The sequence below is a fragment of the Magallana gigas genome, chromosome 2, assembly GCF_963853765.1.
Source record: "Magallana gigas chromosome 2, xbMagGiga1.1, whole genome shotgun sequence".
Classification (NCBI taxonomy): domain Eukaryota; kingdom Metazoa; phylum Mollusca; class Bivalvia; order Ostreida; family Ostreidae; genus Magallana; species Magallana gigas.
Genome location: NC_088854.1, coordinates 51,766,560 through 51,789,040, shown reverse-complemented (window position 1 = coordinate 51,789,040; position 22,481 = coordinate 51,766,560). Strand labels below are relative to the sequence as shown.

The following is a 22,481-nucleotide window of genomic DNA, read 5'->3' as shown; positions in this document are numbered from 1 at the left end:
CTACACGATCTAGTTCCAACCAGTTTATCGATCGGTCGAATCCTTAAGCAACCTTACAAAATCACGGACTGCACGAAATGATAATGATGATATCGGACTCAAAATTCCCATGTACGGATAATCGGTTATTTTTACTAACTAATTATAAGTACATGTAGCTCGGTCTGACATAAGTACAGTTACTTACGTCTTAAAAAGTGTCAATGTACAGTACTGTTCACAAAAATTTGCGCTATATAGTTTGGGACTTAACATTAATTCCATGCAAATTCTCTAGAAATAACTTGAAGCTAAGGTACCATAAAATTCTTCAAACAATTTTGCAGCTGATATCCACTGCATGATGTCTTAACTTACCTCTGACTTGCCATTTTTACATGCAAACTGCACAATTAACTTCACTTTACCGGACTGATTATGTTGTTTATTTAGGAATATCAGCGGCAAGTAAATGACGATATCAGTAGTAAAATGTCTGAGAATTTTGGCCCCCCCCTTTTGCGCAACAAAGAATTTTCTTTAAATTTACACACACACACAAATGAATTAACATGGAGTTGCCCCCCCCCACCTAAAAATAAGGAAATAAACATGGAAATTGAAGTTAAAGATACACCCCCCCCCCCCATTCAAAAACGATGCTACGTGCCTGCTTTGTGATAACTTCAATATTTGCAATTGTATAGTTCATATTAACACCTTTCTTTTTAAAATATTGAAGTAATCACAAAGAGTAAGAAAAAGTATTTAAGTAATCACAAAGTAAGTAAAAGTACTGAAGTAATCACAAAGAGTAAGAAAAAGTATGAAGTAATCACAATGAGTAAGAAAAGGTATTTTAAAAGTAATCACAAAGTAAGTAAAAGTACTGAAGTAATCACAAAGAGTAAGAAAAGGTATTTTAAAAGTAATCACAAAGTAAGTAAAAGTACTGAAGTAATCACAATGAGTAAGAAAAGGTATTTTAAAAGTAATCACAAAGTAAGTAAAAGTACTAAAGTAATCACGAAGAGTAAGTAAAACAAGCTATGAAGTTATGTTACTGCTACAGCCTGTTGTGTGAGAGTGCGACGATGTGGTTTTTAGGTCTTATTCTTCCAACACACTGTCGAGGTTATAGATGATGGACGTATTCGAGCACTATATTCAATGTAATGTGATGATCGAGAGTAACGATAGTTAAACAGTTTGCTCTACATAAATAATTAGGATCTCTCGTACTAGGAAAGTCTACCTTTAAAATAGATCCGTAATAATCAGATTTAATTTATGGTTACCGTCTTTATAAAATAATTATTGCAGCCACGCATGATTATTGTCTATGCGAAATCATTAGGTAAAAACCCTACAATTTCGCCTTGATTTTCAAAATAGCCGTCTCTTTTGCCTGCGATATCCATAAATATGTTTCTGATTTCATCGAGACTTGGCTTGGTTATGTCTGTCATGCTGGGATATTTACCAGTTAGTTAGTTAGAAAATTATTATATGACAAATAGGACTCAACCGGATCTTGCAGTCAACTTGGACGGCTCCATCAAGGTGATCAAAGAATGCAAGCAAGCATGATCTCGTATTAAAATGCGTGACTGGGCATATGCGTATGAAATTCTTACTAAATAAAAATAAGGGAATACTGTTTATCAGATATTACTTACAAATAGGATACGCAGCACATATCTTTTAAAGTCCAAGTCACGGTTCAATAAAACCCCACAAATTTGACCCAAATCGGACTCCTTACTTTAATCAATGTTTTCCCCATGCTAAACAGTACAAAGTAAGTACTCTAATGTACATATATATACAATTTATATTCACTATTATACTGTCTTTTTTCTACCAAGTTCAAAACTCGATGCTCACAATCATTTTTTAAAATATTAGAGGTTCATTGAAAAAGTGAAAGTAGAGCTCTCTATATTTAGTTGATATTTTTTGGACGGTTGATACAACAGTTATTTAAGAATCTGATAATAAGTCAAAGTACATCAAATTGTATCTTAGATTGTTTTATAATGTGTACAAATCATAAATTTAAAGCATCGCTTCAAATTTAGACAAGTGTAAAAGACCAAGTAGGGTAATAAAACTGTTGTTTTGGATTAAGTTTGCATTTTAATAAATACATTTTGTTTTTAAAAAATGAAGCAATTTGTGTCAGCTTATCCAGTGATGTTGGTAGATAAATGATATGTTACTTTATTTCATGATCACAACCCGTAGAACCTGTTTGCTCCATATACCCCGGTATATTGACACAATACTATGTCAGCCTCGATAACCGGTTTAAAAAACTTTGAATGCATTTAAAGTCAGACCAATATAAACCGGTCTTTGAATGATTCACCGTGTACACTGAAAACCAACACCAGCAAAATTCTAATCTTTTTTTATGATATATAAATGTATGCATTTCTGTGTCTGTACATTTAAAATATAAATTAACTGTGTTGAATTATGAATATCTATTTTGTTACTGACATACATGTACATACGTATATACAGTGTGTATATTAATGCATGATGCCATTCTATTGGTACGTTTGATCATAAATCTTCAAATGTATTTTTTCGCCTTTAAGGTAATTCTATATCAGTAGTAGCCATGTAGGTGTTTTGGGGGTCTTTTCTTTTCAATCTATTTTCACTTTCAGTGTGTGCAGAGTAAATAACGTTAGCAAGTCATGACCACTGAAATCATACACCTATAGGATACTGTCACCATTTGCAGGTTTGTTTTATCTAGTGACTTTACTTAGTAACATATAATTTTGGACATTAATTTGCCGAATTTAAAATATTTATTGACAACTAAATAAAATTGATTTTATAGCTTCCAAGATCTTTGTTTCGGTTTAATTGGTGGGAAATGAATTTGTCATACCCAAACGAGCGGATACGTGGTTTACAGGACCTTGTAGAGAGAGTGAGCAAAGAATTACCACTTCCAGAAGGTATAGGAAATGCAAAAACTCAATACCAAAGACTACATGGGGTGAGTTTCAGTCCGTCATATTGGAATGCTAATTAGTGACCATCAAAACATAAACACTTTTAGCTTGTTAATAATTATAAATGACACATATACACAAATTATTGGTTCATCATTTGTAGGCTAAATTTAAATCTTGAAATTTTTTACGGATAAAATTTCAATATTTTTGATACAGATAAAACTGTTTTTACTAACACAGTTTAATCTGTATCAAACATTTTGAAATGTATATATTGTTTAGATAAAAGTATTAAAAGACAAAAATATTCAAATTTATTTTGAAATTATATTATTATATTTAAATTATTTTCATTATATTTATTTTATACGACTATAACCGATTACTGATTTTGTAACCGGTTACCATCGTTCCGACCGATTAATTAGTTAATTTTTCCGGTTAGAGATTGCCATCTATAATTCTTAGTTTTTTAAAAGTATATTTATTATATATACCAGTGTTACGAAACGGGTCCAAAATCAAGATAACGATTTTCCTGTTATTTGGAAAATGTGTCCGCAATTATACATTAAAGGGGCATGGTCACGATTTTGGTCAAATTAATATATTTTTTGTCTTCATTATATAAAGTGCTTTAGGGATGCATTTCGAATGATCACTCCAATTTTGGTTGCCTATTAAAAATGCCTTAATTAAGCATTGTAAACAATAAAATCGGAAAAATAATTTTTGACCAAAATAGTGACCATGCCCCTTTAATGGATATCAAAATTTCTTGTATTAGACATCAGTAATAATCATGGGTTCTATATAAAGTGGTGGGTGGGTGAGAGTGATATAGAAGTAGGTTCCTTCCTGTCTGTTATATCATTTTAAAATGATGATTCAAAATGGTGTATTTTTCAGCAATTTTAACTAAACTTTTCTCTCAAACTTTGCGATAAACGTTTTACCACGATTAGCGGTTCACTGATCTAAGCGTTCTGTAGGACAGTAGCAGGATTATTCAAGCACACATTTCTTGGTAAAACACAAAACTATTTCATAGAATATAATTTAAGTGAAATTTAAGGTTTTTTTTCAAACCCATTAGTTATATGTGTCAATCGGGTTTTTTTTTTACATTTAAATTAGATACTTTAAACTAGATCTCGTTACGAGTAACGATTAGGTCTTCCGCCCGATTTTGTTTTCATATGATACGATGAAATATCGATATTCTCTGCCAAATCTGCGATCTTGGTGAATCTAGGTTTTTTGTCTCGAGACCGAAAACGGACGAACAAAAGAGGTTTATGAAAATAAAAGCTAGGTTTTTTTTATACATTTGTTTAGTGTACACCACTGTTAATCATGGAAGATGAAACACCAAAGATAATCAGTTAAACTTGTAAAAAAAAAAAATTGTTTGAACTCTTCTGGTGAGTACCGGAAGTGACGGTTGACAAAAGAAAACCCGTTAAATATATCTTCAATCGATTGTCTGTCATTTATAAAAGTTTGTGTCTCAATCACTTACAGTGACTAAAATCTCGCTGGTATCAATTTTGTAAAAAGGCTAGGTACCAAAGATATTTGAAATCTTGATTGTTTTCAAGTTATCTGTAATACAGTTTACGAGTGTCTTGGCCCCTCATTTAAGGGGCCAGTCCCTTTTTCTTGAGTTCAATCGAAAGGTCTCACGAATACTAACATTTTTGTTCTTACACCCATCTAAAATTGTTGTTCATTTTTGAGATACAAATGATTGAATATTTTAGGGGCCAGCCCTCTAGATCCTTAATGGGGACAGACTTTAGAGTTTTGATTAGTGGAATCGATTAGAATCATCAATGCAAACATTTTCTTTTCTACATTGCCTAACAAAATATGTCTCCTTCTCAAGATATATTGCATCAAAGTTTAAGTACTTTGGTCCCTTAAAATCCCTAATTACGTCATAAATGGGTGTGAAAATGATTTTACCTGATAAATATTGCTACAATCAACAACTTTGCTTTTATCTTGCATTACAAAATTTTGATCGTTTTTAAGTTATTTGTAATAGAGTTTACGAGTGTCTTGGCCCCTAATTTAAGGGGCCAGCCCCTTTTTCTTGATTTTGTTGGAAAGAACGTTTAATTATCTACTACTTTTGTTATATCTGTCTTAACAAACTACCAACTGATAAAAAGATACAGATGAAAACGTATGAAAATTTTGAATGAAAATTCGTACTCAATTTTCAAGCCCAAGCGAGCTCCAAGAAATGGCGCCACTGGCGTAAAACAACATAATAGTGCACAACTTCAAACTATAGACTACCTATCCTCAAAATTTCAAAGTCATATCTCTGATAGTTTCTGAGATCAGCTCTGCACAAAATAGGTCGTGAAAATGTTCAAAATGGCCCATAAATCGGTACCGGAAGTGACGACAGAAAAAAATCTCAAAAATGTATGAAGTTTACATCAAGTCCCATCTTCTGTGAAAAAATGATTGAAATCGGTCGAATAGTTTTCGAGAAATCGCGTGCACAAAATTTGTGGAAAAAAATAATAATAAGAAGAAATCGTACGAAAACTATAAGGTCTTCCGTTGGAAACGGAAGACCTTAATAAGAGTGTTTATGGGTTACAAGTACAATGTACAAGTTGCCTAGTTGTCAGATTATATATTTTATGCATTAATTTTTAAAATTCTGAGAAGATTTATTGCTTTTAAAAAGTTCTCACATAACGCATTCAGACCGTGGTTCAGTTTTCTTAGTATCTGATTAATGAACACAAATTGATTTCTTGGGATTTAGTAGACGCAAATATCATCAGGATGCTGAGGTGGATTGTAAAAAAAAGTTTCAAGATGGAGGGTGAATTTACTAAGGTTGTCTATAAAGATTCCAATGTAGTAATTTGAAAACCCACGCTCTTTTATCTTTGCTAGTTTCCAACAACACGATGTCGGATTTTATTGCTATTTCAGACATCCGGCCATCGATGACTTAACATGAACCTTAAAATTTAATCCTTTTCTAATGTTGTTTTGCGTCGGAGTTGGGTGGTTTTAGAAGGATTCTACCTCCGCCATAGCTGTTTGTGTAAATCGTCCAATCTAAATCTGATTACCTGTTTTTTCTGTTTCGCGAAATTTTAAGAATTTTCAACAAAATTAAAGGCTATTAATGAAAATATATTTCAAATTAGAATTATTCATTCCATTTGCAAGCCAATAGTTTTCTTTAATACTGAACTTGACGATCGCCGTTATCAATTTAGATTGCAAACTTGGTACGAGTCAATCATATTTCAACCGAGAAATGAATTTTATTTTCGTATCTTCATATTTTAAAACATAAAAAAGCGATTTATCGTTAATTTCATTTGAATTCCTTATTATTTGACATTAACAAAGATGTATCTCAAGTCATTCAATTTTTTAATCCAAGAGCTTTTTAACTGAGACCAACAGAAATTATATCTAGCAAGAGTGTGCTTTAGTTAGCTTAAAACAGTTGTTCCGTAGGAAAAAAATGAAAGAAAAATCAGATAAAAAAATAGAACCAGCCTCTTATTTTGAAATCATAATTATGTATACGGATCCATCAATTAATACTTGTACATTAAAAATTTTTATGATTGGTGTGTCATGTCCAGGCACGTTAATCCTAAAAATCTTGACAAGAAAAAAAAACAAAACAAAAACACAAAAAAGAGGGAATAATTCCCAATTCAAGAAAATCCTAATCTGGGGGCCGGGGGGGGGGTGGGGGTATTTTTTATGTGTGAATTTAAGAAAAAGTGGGGTGGGGCGCTCCCCCCTTGATGGTACGTGCCTGAAGCCTCCTTAAATGTGGTTTTGAGCTAATAAACTACACTATACTAAAATTGATAATTTGATACAATTAGGATAAGATACATGAATTGTAATTATGCATGCAATTTTCTGTCACGGTACATAGGTTTGATTTCAGCGGATTAAAAATATGACGTCATGAATAGAAATTAATTGAACAACCTATAGGTAACTTCTTAAAACAACAAAATGACATCCATAAAATCAAAAAACAAAACAAAAGTTCCAAGTCTTTATCATATTTGATTTTTATTTGACATGTTCTTTTTTTTTTCGACATTTGTTCAACAAACACATTTGTTTTCAATCTTTAACTGGTTCCTTATAGTTGAAATTAATAGTGTATTGGTACATTTGTTGATTTTGAAGCTCAGTTTAGTGTTTGTATTTTTGACAGAATAAAGTACCAATTTCTAAGGATGACTACTCAGATCTAGAGATGGTCGTGCTCAAAGCTGAGGAGATTGGGATACCTGGTTCTAAAGAGGCGAGGACGGAGTTCGACTTACTACTACAGGGTACAAATGTACCGGGGCAACGGCAAGCTCAGACAGTAGGCAATGATATCGATAGTCCTTGAAATTATTCAACTCTAGCAAACTAAAAAAGAGCATACCTGTTATTCCATGTATGACTAAAGCCAGCCACGAAGTACATGGGGCTAACTTTAGCCAGACTGTTGTTGTTACTATAAATAGATGACGACGTTGCATCACTTAGATAAAACAGACGTTACAGTACACACAATGTCACGGACAAAATTGTTTACATAACTGTTGTAATCAGAACTTAATATAGTAACTCTCTTATAATTACTAGCATGCAATAGAAAATAAAACCACCCTTTTTGCTATTAATTTACGAAATTTGATTTTAGAATTTTTCCAAAACACTACCCGCTACAAGTGTTTCAACGCAAAACCAAGCAGGTCATCACAACACCACAGATGCTCGACTCGGGGATAGAAACTTTATGAACCGAACTCACTCTCCGGACCGAGAGAATAATATGAAGTCAGTGTCCGTGTTAGAGTACAACAGACTCGTGGAATCTGAAAAATCTTACAAGGCCCAAGTTCAGGAGCTAACAACCAGGTAGAACTGTAGTACAGTAGTTTCAAGATATGTCGAACACAAATATCGTCTACTATTACGCGACCTTCATAGGCTCTCAGTGGGGAAAAATATGTTGTTGTTCTTTTTTGGGGTTTTTTTTTTGGTTTTTTTAAAAAAATACTTCAAGGATCGAAATCTGTGCAACCATTCATTTTACTACAAAACAAAATAAAAAAAAATAACTCTGAATTGCAAACTTTTACATGTGCGTTCACTTTTTCTTTACAATCATACTAATTCGCATGAGTCATCAAAGAAAGCATTTCATTGTTTATATTTACATCTTTTTTAACAAATTAATAAATTGTTGTAGAAAGTAAGTAAAACTAAATTACTGTTAATGTACATCAGTACGTTAGCTATAAGAAACAGTCAAATCGTCTCCTATGGGAATTTGAGTCTGACATATCATCAGGAGTATTTCGTGCAGTTCGTGAGTTTTCTTAGGGCGCTGTAGATTTCGACCAATCGATAAACGGGGATATAGATTTCAATCTTATTGTTTCTATAGAACTATGAATTAAGCATAAGTTTTAGTCAGAAATACAGGGAATCATACTCGGTAGATGTAACTAAACGGATATTGCTGAATAATTTTATACATAACACGCGTTAGCGGGTTATGTTAATTCTTTCTACAATGATCACTTCCTTCATAGCCCGCATGAATCATCAGAGATAGCATTTTATAATTCATATTTACACCTTTCTTTAAAAATATTAAATTAATCATAAAGAGTAAATAAAAGTTCGTTAATTATTGTTAATGTTCACTATATTTTATAGAATGTTAGATAGAAGAAAATTTTCTTATAGAAGAATTTGAGTCTGACATCATCATGATTACTCTGTGTAGTCCGTGATTTTGTTAGATTGCTGAAAGTTTCGAATTTCGACCAGTCGATAAACTGGTTAGAACTGGATCGTGTAGATTATTAGTTTCTATAGAGCTATGAATTACAATCGGTTTGCTTAAAAAATAAAGGAGAAAATACTTATAGGATGTAAGTATTGTTTATTATTTGTATTTAACCAGACCAGTTTTCCTAACTTTGATAAGTGGTTGTTAAACAACTGATTCCAAAGGCAATTGGGGCGTTATGTTCACTTTTATACAGTGTTCCTTTCTACTTTAAAAAAAGTCTGCTTGGGATATTAAACTCGTAGATCTAATTTATTTCGTCTTTCTTCGTGGTAAATTCAATAAACATTGGTGAAACCATGCATTAAAAATAATTTCAGACTGAGTTCTTTCGCCAGCAAGCAGCTTACGACCAATAACCCGAACATCGCCGACCTCAGCGACAGGAACCGGCCGACGAAACTCGGCGAGAAGTTCGAACAGCTCTATGACAACGAGTGGTCGGAAGCCTTTGAATACTTGAAGGGGATTCCTATGGATGAGGACCAGATTCTTAAAACTTTAGTTGACATATCACAGGTAAGATGTTTTAAACTACAACCGGAAGTTGTATTTGTCCTTATTATAAATGTTAGAATCGTGTACGTTTTATATTTGTATTGCAGGAAACCATTGGTCACCACCAAACCATGTCGTGCTTAATTAAATACCCAAACCACAAGCGTATTATCTTTTTAAAAATCTTTTTGGAGTTAAAATAGATTGATAAGTAATCCGGCGCAGATAAACTTGCCAGGTGTTTCAATCCGTTAATGCAATCTTCGGGTTCGAATACAATTTCTTGCTTGTGAGGTCACTTGATTTCTATTTTTCAAAGAGGTTCCGGATGCATTTGTCTATGTTATGTATCAGCTGTTTACTTAATAAAGATCTAATGAACTAGACTCTATTCTTTTACAAAATACCGTTACATACTTATCAATGTATTTGTACCTGTAAAAAAGTGAGTGCATATTATTAAACTTCGTTATTTCAGAAAGCGTACGAATTCTGTCAAGATTTTGCTGAACAAGAGCTGACTAGATTGGAGTCGCATTTCATTGACGTAATGACACATATAAAGTGGACGTGTGAAGAAAGCTCTGGGGTAAGACTTTAAAAAACGATTAAAAAAAAGTTTAATATTTTTTCAATTGGAGATTAAGAACGATTATCACTTAAGAGGTTGGGGTTAGAAAAAAACATCAATATTTCTATCTCTGAATCATTTTTTTAAATCAGTTATTAGTAAAGAGTACGAAAGACGGATAGGGCCAGATAAAAAATATTTTTATCTCGTAATAACGAGAAAAGATCTTGTTATTACGAGTTAATTATCTTGTTCGTTATTACGAGGAAAGATCTCGTTATTACGAGTTAATTATCTCTTTATTACGAGAAAAGATCTAACTAGAAAAGATCTCGTTATTACGAGAAAAGATCTTGTAATATCGAGAAAAGATCTCGTTATTACGAGTTACTCATCTCGTTATTACGAGAGAAGATCTTGTAATATCGAGTTAATTATCTCGTTATTACGAGGAAAGATCTCGTTATTACGAGAAAAGATCTATTTAAATTGGCGCGTTTCATTGTTCTTCATCTCTTTATGTAAATGTATTAACTACTGCAATGTCCATAATTATAAACATACTTACCATAATCATCGATTAAAAGCAAACACAAAGAAGATGGGTGAATAAGGCGTGAAAAATGCCCATATGAGGAATGATTAGATACTGCAAAATTAAAATATCATTAAATCTGATACTTTTTTAAAAATTAATTAAAAACAATGTGTATTTAACGTAACATCGGTTTGTAACCCTTAAATATTTTTAATACTTGCAATAGGTTGATTTTAACTGGCGTATGCGTGTCAAAACCTCCAAATAGTGTAATTTTTATAACTTCAATTCCTTTTCTTTCATAGAGTGGGTCTGAGCTCCATATTTTTGTCATAGTCTAAATGCGGTTTAATGGAATTTAAACCGATTTTAATCAACAAAAATGTGGAGAGATGACCCACTATACTTTAAAAATGTCATTTTCTAGCCCAACAATTGAATGTTTTAGAAAAATAATACAAGTCCCTAAATTCGTGGCCAACGCCTCTTAGGCCAGCATTTTTTTATTTTTAGGTTTACAAACAACAAAATGATAAAGTTCCGTAGGAGGAGGAAATAAAAAAAAAAATAAAAATCTCTTTTGACCAACAGTTTTTTTATTTTTAGGTTTACGAACCACAAAATTGTAAAGTTCTGTAGGAGAAAAAAAAACTTTCATGACATCATCTTTATTCTAATAATATAATGAATGACAACTTCATGATAGTGGTGTGTAACTGCATCAAGTGTAGCATGTGAAAAGTATGTCATCTGTGTAACATATCACTGAAATAGTACAATAGAATATTAGACATACAGCTTTGATATTACATGTACATATAGCAATGTCAGGGGTGTGCAATTACAAAATTTTGCCACAAAGTTACTAGCCTAAGATTCAAAGTTACTAGTCAGACTATTGTCGGACATGTCAACATTTCATTTTTTTTTTAAACTAAATTTTATGTACATAAAGTCATAATGTTTTCTCCTGTATGATACTAGTATATAATTATTAATATACAAAATATTTATTACTTTCATGTTTTCTGCAGTTAAAAAATATTCAGCTTCATTGATCTCTCACATTTTATTTACAAAATTGGTTTGGGTGTTTATATGTGTGAAAACTCAAACATAACATTGTGAATGTGAACAGACTCTATAAAATCACTGCAAATATATGTGTGCATGTATTTTGTCCTGTTGAATTTCCAGGTACAAAGTACAACTATGCAATTAATTATGTAATGGTAAATTTTAATTGAAAATGACGGAAAATACACAATCAATAATATGATTTTTTTTTATTCACTAGGCAGGTCACTTTAAAATGTGTTCATGAGAATAGTTACTGCAGAAATTTATAATATCTCTAATACATCTCTCTCTCTCTCTCTCTCTCTCTCTCTCTCTCTCTCTCTCTCTCTCTCTCTCTCTCTCTCTCTCTCTAAAATAAATTTTAAAAAACATATGCCAATTCAACACAAAAAGAAAGGGAATCCTTTTACAGTGATGTACTTGAAAACAGCTGCACAGGTAACTATCGAAGCCGTGTTCAGTGAGGTGTGACTATCTCGTCTAGCCACTGGTCAACACTGTCGGTAAAAACTTCAAAGTATGAAACTTACAGCAGAGTGTTTGTAGAACTAGAAGCCTCTCTGAAGAATGTAGCACGAGAAAAAGATGCGTAAGAAATTTTTAGGCTATCATGAAACAAAAAGAGCAGATTTTATGCCTCTGTGATAACAATGACGATACACTTTTCCTACTAGGAAAAATTTGCTGTCGGGGAGAAAAAAAAGATCTTTTTTGTAATTTTATTTTTTTTCTAAAAACTCAGAAAACCGAGCGGCGGGTTTGTAAACCTAAAAATAAAAAAATGCTGGCCTTATAGCATTTAAACATCGCACTTTGTTGTGAATGAAATGGCTCAGTGGTTAGAGCACCAGACAATAGGTAACTTTATAGAACTTGGGTTTTTAGTTTCCACCAAAACTTATGGATTTATTATTTTTTTCTTATCCTTTTTTGAAATATTTCAAACTGAATATGGTCGGAAATTGCCTTTTTGTAAACTTGTATTATAACATATCAAATATATTTAATTGAAAAATGTTAAATTTGAATTTGTATTTTACGACTAAACTTAATGGGACCGTCACTAAGCAGTTCAAAAAAATTTAGCAGAAGGAGCAAATCAGATTAATTAATACAATTGAACTATTTATTATTAAGAATGATGCATGTAGTTTGTTTTCAGACTCTAAAATGTTAATATACAAAATCAATTATTTTCAATATACATATAGTTTGTGCATGAACTTATAAAACACAATTCGGGTAAATCCTGTGTAAATCCATGATTGAAACTATATAGTCATTAAAGTCATCTAGGACTACCTGGTATTAACTTCGAATGGGATTATAATATGTAAGATGAAAAGTAGAATTATTACAAGATCTTTTCTCGTAATAACGAGATAAGTAACTCGTAATAACGAGATCTTTTCTCCTTATTACGAGATAATTAACTCGTAATAACGATATCTTTTCTCGTTATTCCGATATCTTTTCTTGTAATTACGACATAATTTACTAGTAATAACGAGATAATTAACTCATAATAACGGGATCTTTACTCGTAATAACGAGATAAAAATATTTTTTTATGTGGCCCTATTCATCTTTGGTAAAAGAGTGAGTAAACGTAAGTAAATTATTGTCATTGTTGATCAGAACATTACATAAAAGGTATATACTGTCGCTAATTTACCATATATGTGAAGGTTACCATGGTAACGACAATTACCATAACGTAAAATTAGGACGGAACTGCTATTCTAGCTATCAACTCATAGAACGTACGTCTTCTTTGATCCATACAAACAATTATGTCACGATAGCATTCAGCGGGTTATGTTAATTTTTCCTGCAATGATCGCTACCTTCATATCCCGAATGAATCACCAAAGAAAGCATTTTATTGTTTAAATACCCAAAAATCTACATGTAATTGATAATCTATCTGTCAATTTTAAAATGTGTCAAATTATTTTAACCAAATAGTTGGTATTTACCGCCAATTTACTACCATTCATGAAAAACTACGAAAAACGTTCCTTTCTATTTTAAGAAAAAAATTGACCTGCTAGTACACAGAAACCCAGAAGACAAATCGGCGTTTGTTGGTCTTAACAGGCATATGGCTGATGCCAGGAAGGCTTGCGCAATTGCCTCTGTTCCAGCTCTTTGTGAGGTCTGTATGATATACTGTTGGCTCTATAAAAATCGGAGTACATTGTATTATATGGCAGTAAAAAGCATTGCGATCAACTGAAGTCGCTGGAATCTATAACAGTCATTGGTTGATTCTGCAAGGTTAACCAACACTAAAAAGATGTAAATTCAAAGATTGTAGATACTCAAATATTCTGATACGGTTGTTGCTTCAAACACCTCACTGGAAAACGCGAACGATTGTTCAACGGCAAAATTTTCAATCTGTCTTCGTTTGCAAATACGGCCGAAGTGCGTTCGATCGTATGCATTTTGTACGGAATGCATGCAATACTTTTCCTGGACATGACCGGATTCAATTTTGAAAGCTGAAAAGGATCAGATGGATATACTTATATCTGGACACCAACGCACACAAACTAAAGTCAACCAACCGTTTGAAAACCGTTACTTCAGTTTCTAATTGCATTTGTTATATATGATAAAGACGGTGAATCCGCAACCCAACCGTTGCTTGTACAGAAGCTTTTTAACAGCTGTTTAATGGCAACGGAGACAGTTTTTTTTATTTTATCACACAGATTTGTTGGACGGTCGTTAGCGTTATCCAATGCGGCGTGTCAAGGAATTAGGTGTATTTTATTGTTCAAAATGTCAACTAGTTGTCGTATTAAGAAATTTTCTCTCCCCCCCCTCCCCCCCCCCCAATTCAAAATGTACAACATTACTTTCTAGATAAAATATTGAAAATTACCCATTTAAAATTTACATGATAGTACTTTGACCACCTCCATTCTTAGTTTTTCCTATATTTATGAGGTTTGTTTGAAGTGATATGTGTTTGCATTCCTTAGATGTTCAAAGGTCATGTGTATAGAGAACACTTTGATAAGATTACATTGGAGCCACGATTGGAGAAGTACGTCGACAGGTGCCTGGAGTATAGTTTCTTGATGGTTGTGCAGGATCCACCCATGTATCTGGAATACCCTGAGAGCGGACAGAAGATCAACACCTCTTTATTCAAACCATTCAGACAGAAGGGTTCGGTGGTACAGATGTGTGTGTGGCCCTGTGTCTGCCTACACAAGGACGGTCCGGTTGTTTGTAAGGGATATGTACTACCTAAATAAATCGGACATATGTATAACTGTAACGAAATTTTGTTTTATGGTATTAAACACATTTCTGATTGTTGTATCAATGTATTAATCAGCAAATCTATTAAATGTACAACTGTAACAATTTAGGATTTTTATAAAAATGGTTCCTGAACAAACATAATTTATTTGTGTTTTCTTTCAAATCTGGCTGCTTTCAATTGCTGGAGCACACAAAACAAATATTTGAAGGTGAAACATGGTTTCCTTAATTCTGATCCAAGATTTCACAACCAGTTTATGATATATCTATATATTATTTCACCTCAAGAAGTTCTATAAATATATTTAGATTTTGTCTCTTCTGTATATTCCATGTAAATATCATTTTATTTCTGTTTTTGTTCTTCTAGTAGTTCAGTAAATATCTTTTTCATCAAAACAGGGTGTCCCTTCATCTGAGTTTCGTTCAATGCTTTCATCAGCAGAGAACTCAAAGCTTTGTCTTCTTTTCCTTTACAATACTTTTTCACCTGTAAAAAAAGTACATCTTTATAATATAAAAGATTCATTTTGTTGAATAAATTCATAAATGCATAATATCAAAGACACCCAAAAGAACAAATCATAACAATTTATATTAGATTGTAAATTGGTGATGTACTAGAACATCTAAATAATCATGGGTATGGGACACCTGTCAATATCAATGTGGATGAATGTACATTATAATTAAAATACTTTCACCATTTAGATTTTTCAAATTTTGCAATATTTGACCAAAATATATCAGATAAAAATTTTTGAAAAGGTAAAAATTATAAAAGCCTCAGCAGGATTCTAACTCATGACTTACAGATTTGTAGTTAACTCTCTAACCCATTATGATACGCTGTTAGGTAGTAATTTTAGGAAAGAAAAAAAATTATGAAATTATACTTGGTTTTATTGTTTAATTTGAAATGAAGTACATCACAATATGGAGGTGTCCCATACAACCTTAAATAAGATCTCAAAATAAAGTGTAAAGTAGACATCATTGAGATTAATGCTTAATGGACATTAAGATGAAAAGCATTTCAGAGATTTTGTTTTGACCTTAACCTATGATCGACTTGGACATTTTCCAGTTGGCATAAAATTTTCATTAAAGCTCATTATCTCTTACTTAATAGCATTCTTTTGGTTTAATCTGAGCAAATTTAAGACAGTGGGAAATAAATTATGATATAAAATGAATTTAAAAGAAATTAGCTGTGACATTCACATTTGACCTTGAAACTTGGTTTAAGGTCACCACACACTTGATTTAAGGTCACCGCACACCCTTTACCCGAAAACTCTGTTTATGTGAGTACCAGTATGAGCAATAGGGCTAAAGGGAGAGTATATACCGGTATTCTATAAAAAAGATTTTTTGAATGGTCTGATATGACTTTGACCCTTGACCTAGGAACTTCATTCAAATTCAGTGCACAGATTGCCTTTGACTAAAGGCACTTGTGGATGGAGTACGAGCTAGATTGGACCATGGGAAGAGAATCTATGACCTGGACAAGGATTTTTCACATAAATTCTGCTATGACCTTAACACTTAGACCTAAAAACTTGATCAAGGTCACTGCACACCCTTCACCTAAGGGCACTCTTTTGTGGGTTAAGTTTGGGCCAGATTGGGTGAAAGGGAGAGAAGATATGCTCCGGACAAGTGATCGCAGATGGAAGGACAGAAAAACAGATTGATGGACAGATTGATCACTATAAGTCACCCACAGAGTAGGGCCCTAGTGATGGAGTTTTACACACCAGTTTGGGATTCTCCTTCAGGATTTTGACACAGACTGGCTTCAGGGTTTCAGTGTCCACAATCTGCCGCCAGCCGTTGTTATCTACCACAGTCTTTGGTCTGTCTGTAATATCTTGCTTTAGGTACAATTCTACCAGCTGAAATATTTTGTTATGACGTGGTAATCATATACATGCAGTTATAAATTCTCTCTGATTAAAAGGATTCTTTCTTAATTTTGTAAACAAACAGATTCAAAATTGAAACATTATATAAATAGTGCCCGTTTAGGAGGGTAATAGTTGAAATTGACCTCCCAAGAAAACCATTGTCAACCGACGCGAAGCGGAGGTTAACAATGATTTTCGAGGGATGTCAATTTTAACTCTTACCCTCCTAATCGGGCACTATTTATTTTATTATACTGAATGTCTTGATTTTAAAGAAAACTTTACTGATTTTATATAGAAGTGGCGTGAATTTTTTGGCAAACCATAGGCGCATAATTTTTGCGCATGTAACAATTTGTTTTGTTATACTTTCATGTTAAATACTGAAATCTGATTGGTTTAGACGCAGTTCATTATCCGTTCTATTACCCTCAGCGTTAGCAACGCACTTAGCAACGGGTAACATTAAAAATTGTTACATGCGCGAAAAATATGCGCGTATGGTTCGCTGTAGAATTCACGTTATTCCTATGTAAAAGCAGTTAAGTTTTCTTTAAAATTAAGACATTCAGTATAACAAAATAAATAGTGCCTGTTTGGTAGGATAACAGTTGAAATTGACAACCCTCGAAAACCATTGTCAACCTCCGCTTCGCGTCGGTTGACAATGGTTTTCTCGGGGTGTCAATTTCAACCTCCCAAACAGGCACTATTTATATAATGTTACCCGTTGCCAAGCGTGTTGCTAACGCTGAGGGTAATAGAATGGATTATCAACTGCATCTTAACCAATCAGATTTCAGTATTTAGCATGAAAGTATAATAACATCTAATGGCATATTAAATGTATTTGTACATTTAAAAGCTGCTGGATTATAAAAGATGACACGCTTATAAATAATGGAAACTTACCTGAGAACAATATGCCACTGTTGAATATCCACTTTCTTTAATATCTACTATCTCAGCCAGTATATCTGGTGATATTGGACTGAAACAAAGAATTCACATCTTACAATTTACATGTACCAGTGCAGCACTGGGAACCAATACATGTATTAGGCAAGCGTTGTATGTGATTTGTTTAGGTATTATGCATATTCTTTAAACAAGTAGATGTATAAGGTAAAAGTAACAAAAGCATTTAAAGAAAGAAACACTTTTTAAAATCAGATGTACCTATTCCGAATCTTTATGTCATTAGCATTGAATACCCCCAATAAGTCATTGACAATGAAATTTGCAATGAAATTGGGAGGACTGTTTGAATATTTCATAACTTCATTAAAAAATGTCACCCCTTTGTCTTCATTCTACAATTAGGAAGAAGAGAAATCAAAATTAGCAAAGTTATTAGGTAAAATATCACAAATAAGAAGTAACAGTACCAGTATTTAAAGGGCTTGAAAGATAAACAATTACCACTAAGACGTAAACATTTCTCAGAGACAGGTTGTAATCATTTATAAGCTTATTCCTGACATCTCGAGGTAGGGGAGGCATATTCTGTATTTCCTCATCAATTTTTGTTGAATTTTGATCTCTTGTTTGAGCTGCTGTCGAATTGTCATATAAATAAAGAGGAGGTAAGTTTGGCTCTGGCATAAATCTATAGTCTTGAAGTCTCTCCTTATCTCGCATTGGAATAGTTTTCCTAGAAGAGCAAATCTAGAGTTAAGCAGATGGAAGAATCATAAACAAAGGTCATATCTACCAGGTACATGTATATCTTATTCATCAAATAGGGTTCATAGAAGGCCTTACCCAGACTCTGAATCAAATGTCCGAGTTTCATTTATAACAGTTCCACCATTTTTTAAAACACTCTTTTGTCTCTTAATTTCATAGTCTGCAAACATAAAAACAATAATTAGAATATGTTGGCAGTTGTATACATTCAAGAGAAATAGGGCATGTGTAAACTAAATACTTCTTCTGAGTATAAAGTACATCTCATTCTTACCCACAGCATTTCTGAGGTCTTTAAGACTCCCCAAATTTTTTACTTCAGATCTGACTCCTAGGGGCTCACTGGGTTTGTGAACTGAAATATTAGCATCTACACGAAGAGCACCCTCTGTAAAAAAGGAACAGGAAACAACATGAATAATAAAAGAACCTAGAGAATATGTCTGGGATGGTAACAGCTATGTGAAACTGATAGTATCTACAGTAAAACAGCGAACACACTTATAATGAATTGACGTTTACAGCGAAGTGAATTTCATTCCCCAAGACTCTATTTCATGTTGTAAATTTGATGGATAAAACAAATTACGCTTATAACGAAGATAATTTGCCTGTCCCTGGGACTTCGTTATAAGCGTGTTTTACTGTAGTCAGTACAGACGTTGGATGGCCGAATTGTAAATTGCATTGTAAAATTAATGTTGGCCAAAAGTGGCTGCATTAATCTATATCACAGCAGCGACTTATTTAATGGCTAAAAATAATATGGTACATAAAAAAAAAAATAAAGTGCATTTATCTCAAATTTGCCTCAATATCTATCTAGACATCACACACATGTATCACAAAGGCTTACAACAAAAACACAAAACTTCTGTTACAAAAATAATATCCAATCTCAAAGATCCTAAAATTATAAATTATGTGTATCACAAATAAACCATGATTTAGACAGTTTTCTTTGAAGGATGTGAGGATTAAAAGTATACATACCCCTGAAGCTACCAAGACAAACTTGAAGTTGTCTCATCATTAACTGCACTTCACGCACAAATGAACTACAATCAATGCCATTTTCAAAATCAGGTTCTGTGACAATCTCCATCAAACCAATCCCTGCAACAGACAAATATGATATCACAGATAATATTAAACTTAAATTAAACTGCTCATTTTCTACTCCTGGTCAATTGATTGACATGATACATTCTTAATTCATAAATGGCCAATTGTTTTTTTTATTTTTACATATTCAACAGACACTAAGGTCAGATTACGTATGCTATATGACCCAACTGATATATCAATCAAAATTAAACTACCGGGTATATGTATTTAATAGTGTAATAACCAGTAAGTTTAATATCCAATGAGCCAGAGATAATGTACATATTAAGTTTGTCCTGATCAAGCAATGTCCTAAAATTAAAGTATTACATCTGTACCTGCCCTGTTGAGGTCAATCAGACTTTGCCGTCCCTCCTCATCATGCAAGCTCCGCCCACTGTCCTGCTCCAGTTGTAATTGTGTGATCCTGGCAGTTTTTGTGACATACCTATTGTTCTGGTCAATCAAAATGTACTCCACTTCTCCCCCCACTGCTAATGGCTGTCTCTGCTGTGTTATTTGATAACCTTGCTAAAAAAAATTTAAAATGTGCAAATTTTCAATCCAATTCATTGCTAGTACATAAAGTTTTATGGTTTTCTGAAAAGGCTATTTTATATGAGTGCACTAACTATACTTACTGGCAGATCAGCATAAAAGTAGTGCTTTCTGTCAAACTTGGATACTTTGTTTATCTTGCTGTTTAAAGCAATGGCAGTCTTCACACCTGCTCTGACACATTCTCCATTTAGGACCTGAAAATATAATTAGCTACTTTAAAAAGTCTGAACATTTTGCATACATGTACATGATAGGATACAGTTGCATTGCCAAAAAGCCAAATTAACCCTTGTACGAGCACCTCAAAGATATGTTTGAGCACCCAAGTAGCATTTATAAGCACCACAAAGTTAATTATGTGCTATTTATTTACTCTTTTGTTAAATTAAATGAGCAAACCAAAGTAAAGGTCGTGCTGATAAATTTTATGAGCCCTCAAAGTTGAAATTATGCTTTTACATTATTATAAGGACATATATTATGAGCCTACAAATATTAAAGTCATCAAAACCAGATGTAGGTTTAATTAAAATTAAAACATACATCAACTACATGTACATTTGGCACTTAAGCTCCCCAAATTTTTGTCATTGTCAATTACCAAAAGGTGATTTACACAACTACCAACTTGTTGGACAATTTGTGTTGACCATTGATATTGAGATAGGATTTGAATGTGACTTTGTCTGACATTTGGATCAATGCACAAAAGTTTAAGGCACTCATGAGTGCATAAGCAATTTGACTTAATGAGGCCGGGTCTAATTTTTTCTGCCCTAGATTTTTTAATGAAATTTTTTACATGAATTTCTACTAATATAATTATTATTTCAAGATAAAAAAAATAAGACATTTACCACACCGTTTGTTCAAGGGGTCATCTCAAAGTTTGTTAATTTTTAACATAGGACCCTATGGGATTTTGCTTGAAATGTATCAATTTTGCTCATTTTTTACAATTTTCTTAAACTTCTGCCCTAGGGATTTCTTTTCTGTTCTACATATCAAAATTATTGCTAAAAGGCATCAAATGGTCAAATAAAAAAAACACTTTTACCCCCTGGTTTGTTTCAGGGGTCTTATCAAAGTTGTTTTTTGTATGCCCAAATTCCCAGTTTGTCAGATATTGGCAAGTTTTTATTTGACAAAGACAAAAATGGTGATCTTTATAGTATTATTGAAACATTTATAGATATTTTAGTAATAAATAAATATATAACATCACATATTTAAGGTCATTAATATTAAATACATGGTCACTGTTTTGAAATATATGAATTAAGCTATATTTAGACGGGTTAAGAAAACGTGACAAAGGGCTAGGCTTGCTGAACCCTCTTCACGTTTTCAACCTGAGCCCAAATATAGCTTATATTTCGAGACATTTATGTTTATTCCACAATATAATATCAATTTTATGCATCAAACGAGCTATTTACAACAAATTTAGCTGAATATCTGCAGTTGAAACTATCATGCCATGGCGTCAACAAAGCAAAAAGTTGATGTCACAATACAAATGAAATGCTGCGCGAAAGTGTGCATACTCGTTCTGTACTCGGCCTCGTTAAGGCTTTAAAGCAGAGTAATCAACATCCTTCATGACTCTATATATCTCTAATAAACAGATTTTCATTGAAAATAAAAATTGGCAATCAGCAATCTTTTTATTATGTTAGTAAGCTGTTTACCGGAAGTGTTCCAGGCAAGGCAGCATCAAAGATGGACACTTGAGTATTTGTAGGAGCACCAAAGGCAGTAGATGATGCTGAGAATAATTTACTTTTTGTGTTTATCTGTGCATGAATTTCTAGACCTATCACACCTTGCCAGTTCTCTTCAGTGCTGTTGTGTCTAAAAAAAAAAATAAGCCACTGTGATTAGAATACATTTTGAAATTTAATAATTAATGATGATCAACAGAAGGAAATAGGCATACGATGTGAAGGATACTATGTGTGTGTGTGTGTGTGTATGAAGTATACATCCACATATTAAACTTTACTTAAAGAACCCTTAGATAATGTAGGTAAGTTTCAATCCAGTAGTGGAACCTTCATCCAAATAAGTTAAAAGAGCCAATTTTCAGTTCAAAAATGGATTTTTTAAACTTCAAGAATTCAATAAATAAGGTAAATCTATATTGAAACAATTTTTGGTGTAACACAACTGCAATACGCATCTGGGGACCAATCTCACAAACTGTAGGTTTAAATTAGATTGGTTTACATTGAATTCCTTTGAGTTACATACCTGCAGTGTTTGTATAAATGAGAATGCTTTGGCTTTGACTTAATTCTCGAATATATATCACAAGATCGAAACCTGCAAATTTTCATGGGCGCAGCCATTTTGAATTTATGATAACTAATACGTAAAATTATTCGGAAACCTTCTTCATAGTGATAAGAAA

At 32.8% G+C, this 22,481-nt stretch overlaps 2 protein-coding genes across 3 annotated transcripts; one reads left to right on the top strand and one right to left on the bottom strand.

Annotated features, from left to right (window-relative positions):
* The first annotated feature begins 1,675 nt into the window (after nt 1–1,675).
* Nucleotides 1,676–14,939, top strand: LOC105344861 (uncharacterized). 2 transcript variants are annotated; one of them, XM_066077144.1, is made up of 9 exons: nt 1,676–1,780; nt 2,658–2,734; nt 2,837–2,998; nt 7,189–7,344; nt 7,669–7,886; nt 9,150–9,348; nt 9,806–9,916; nt 13,552–13,674; nt 14,510–14,939. In XM_066077144.1, the coding sequence occupies exons 3-9, from the start codon at nt 2,873–2,875 to the stop codon at nt 14,786–14,788; spliced, it is 1,212 nt and encodes a 403-aa protein (XP_065933216.1). In that variant the 5' UTR covers nt 1,676–1,780; nt 2,658–2,734; nt 2,837–2,872; the 3' UTR covers nt 14,789–14,939. The 2 variants fall into 2 exon arrangements, with proteins under 2 accessions (XP_065933216.1, XP_065933217.1); XM_066077145.1 differs by having other exon boundaries at nt 1,731–1,780; nt 2,662–2,734.
* On the bottom strand, nt 14,841–22,444 carry LOC105344869 (glutamyl-tRNA(Gln) amidotransferase subunit B, mitochondrial). The gene is made up of 12 exons (XM_034447318.2): nt 22,322–22,444; nt 21,760–21,922; nt 20,149–20,262; nt 19,846–20,038; nt 19,394–19,516; nt 18,675–18,788; nt 18,476–18,560; nt 18,134–18,365; nt 17,891–18,024; nt 17,624–17,702; nt 16,562–16,699; nt 14,841–15,288 (listed from the first exon to the last, which is right to left on the bottom strand). The coding sequence occupies exons 1-12, from the start codon at nt 22,417–22,419 to the stop codon at nt 15,145–15,147; spliced, it is 1,617 nt and encodes a 538-aa protein (XP_034303209.2). The 5' UTR covers nt 22,420–22,444; the 3' UTR covers nt 14,841–15,144.
* Between the last annotated feature and the right edge of the window lie 37 nt (nt 22,445–22,481).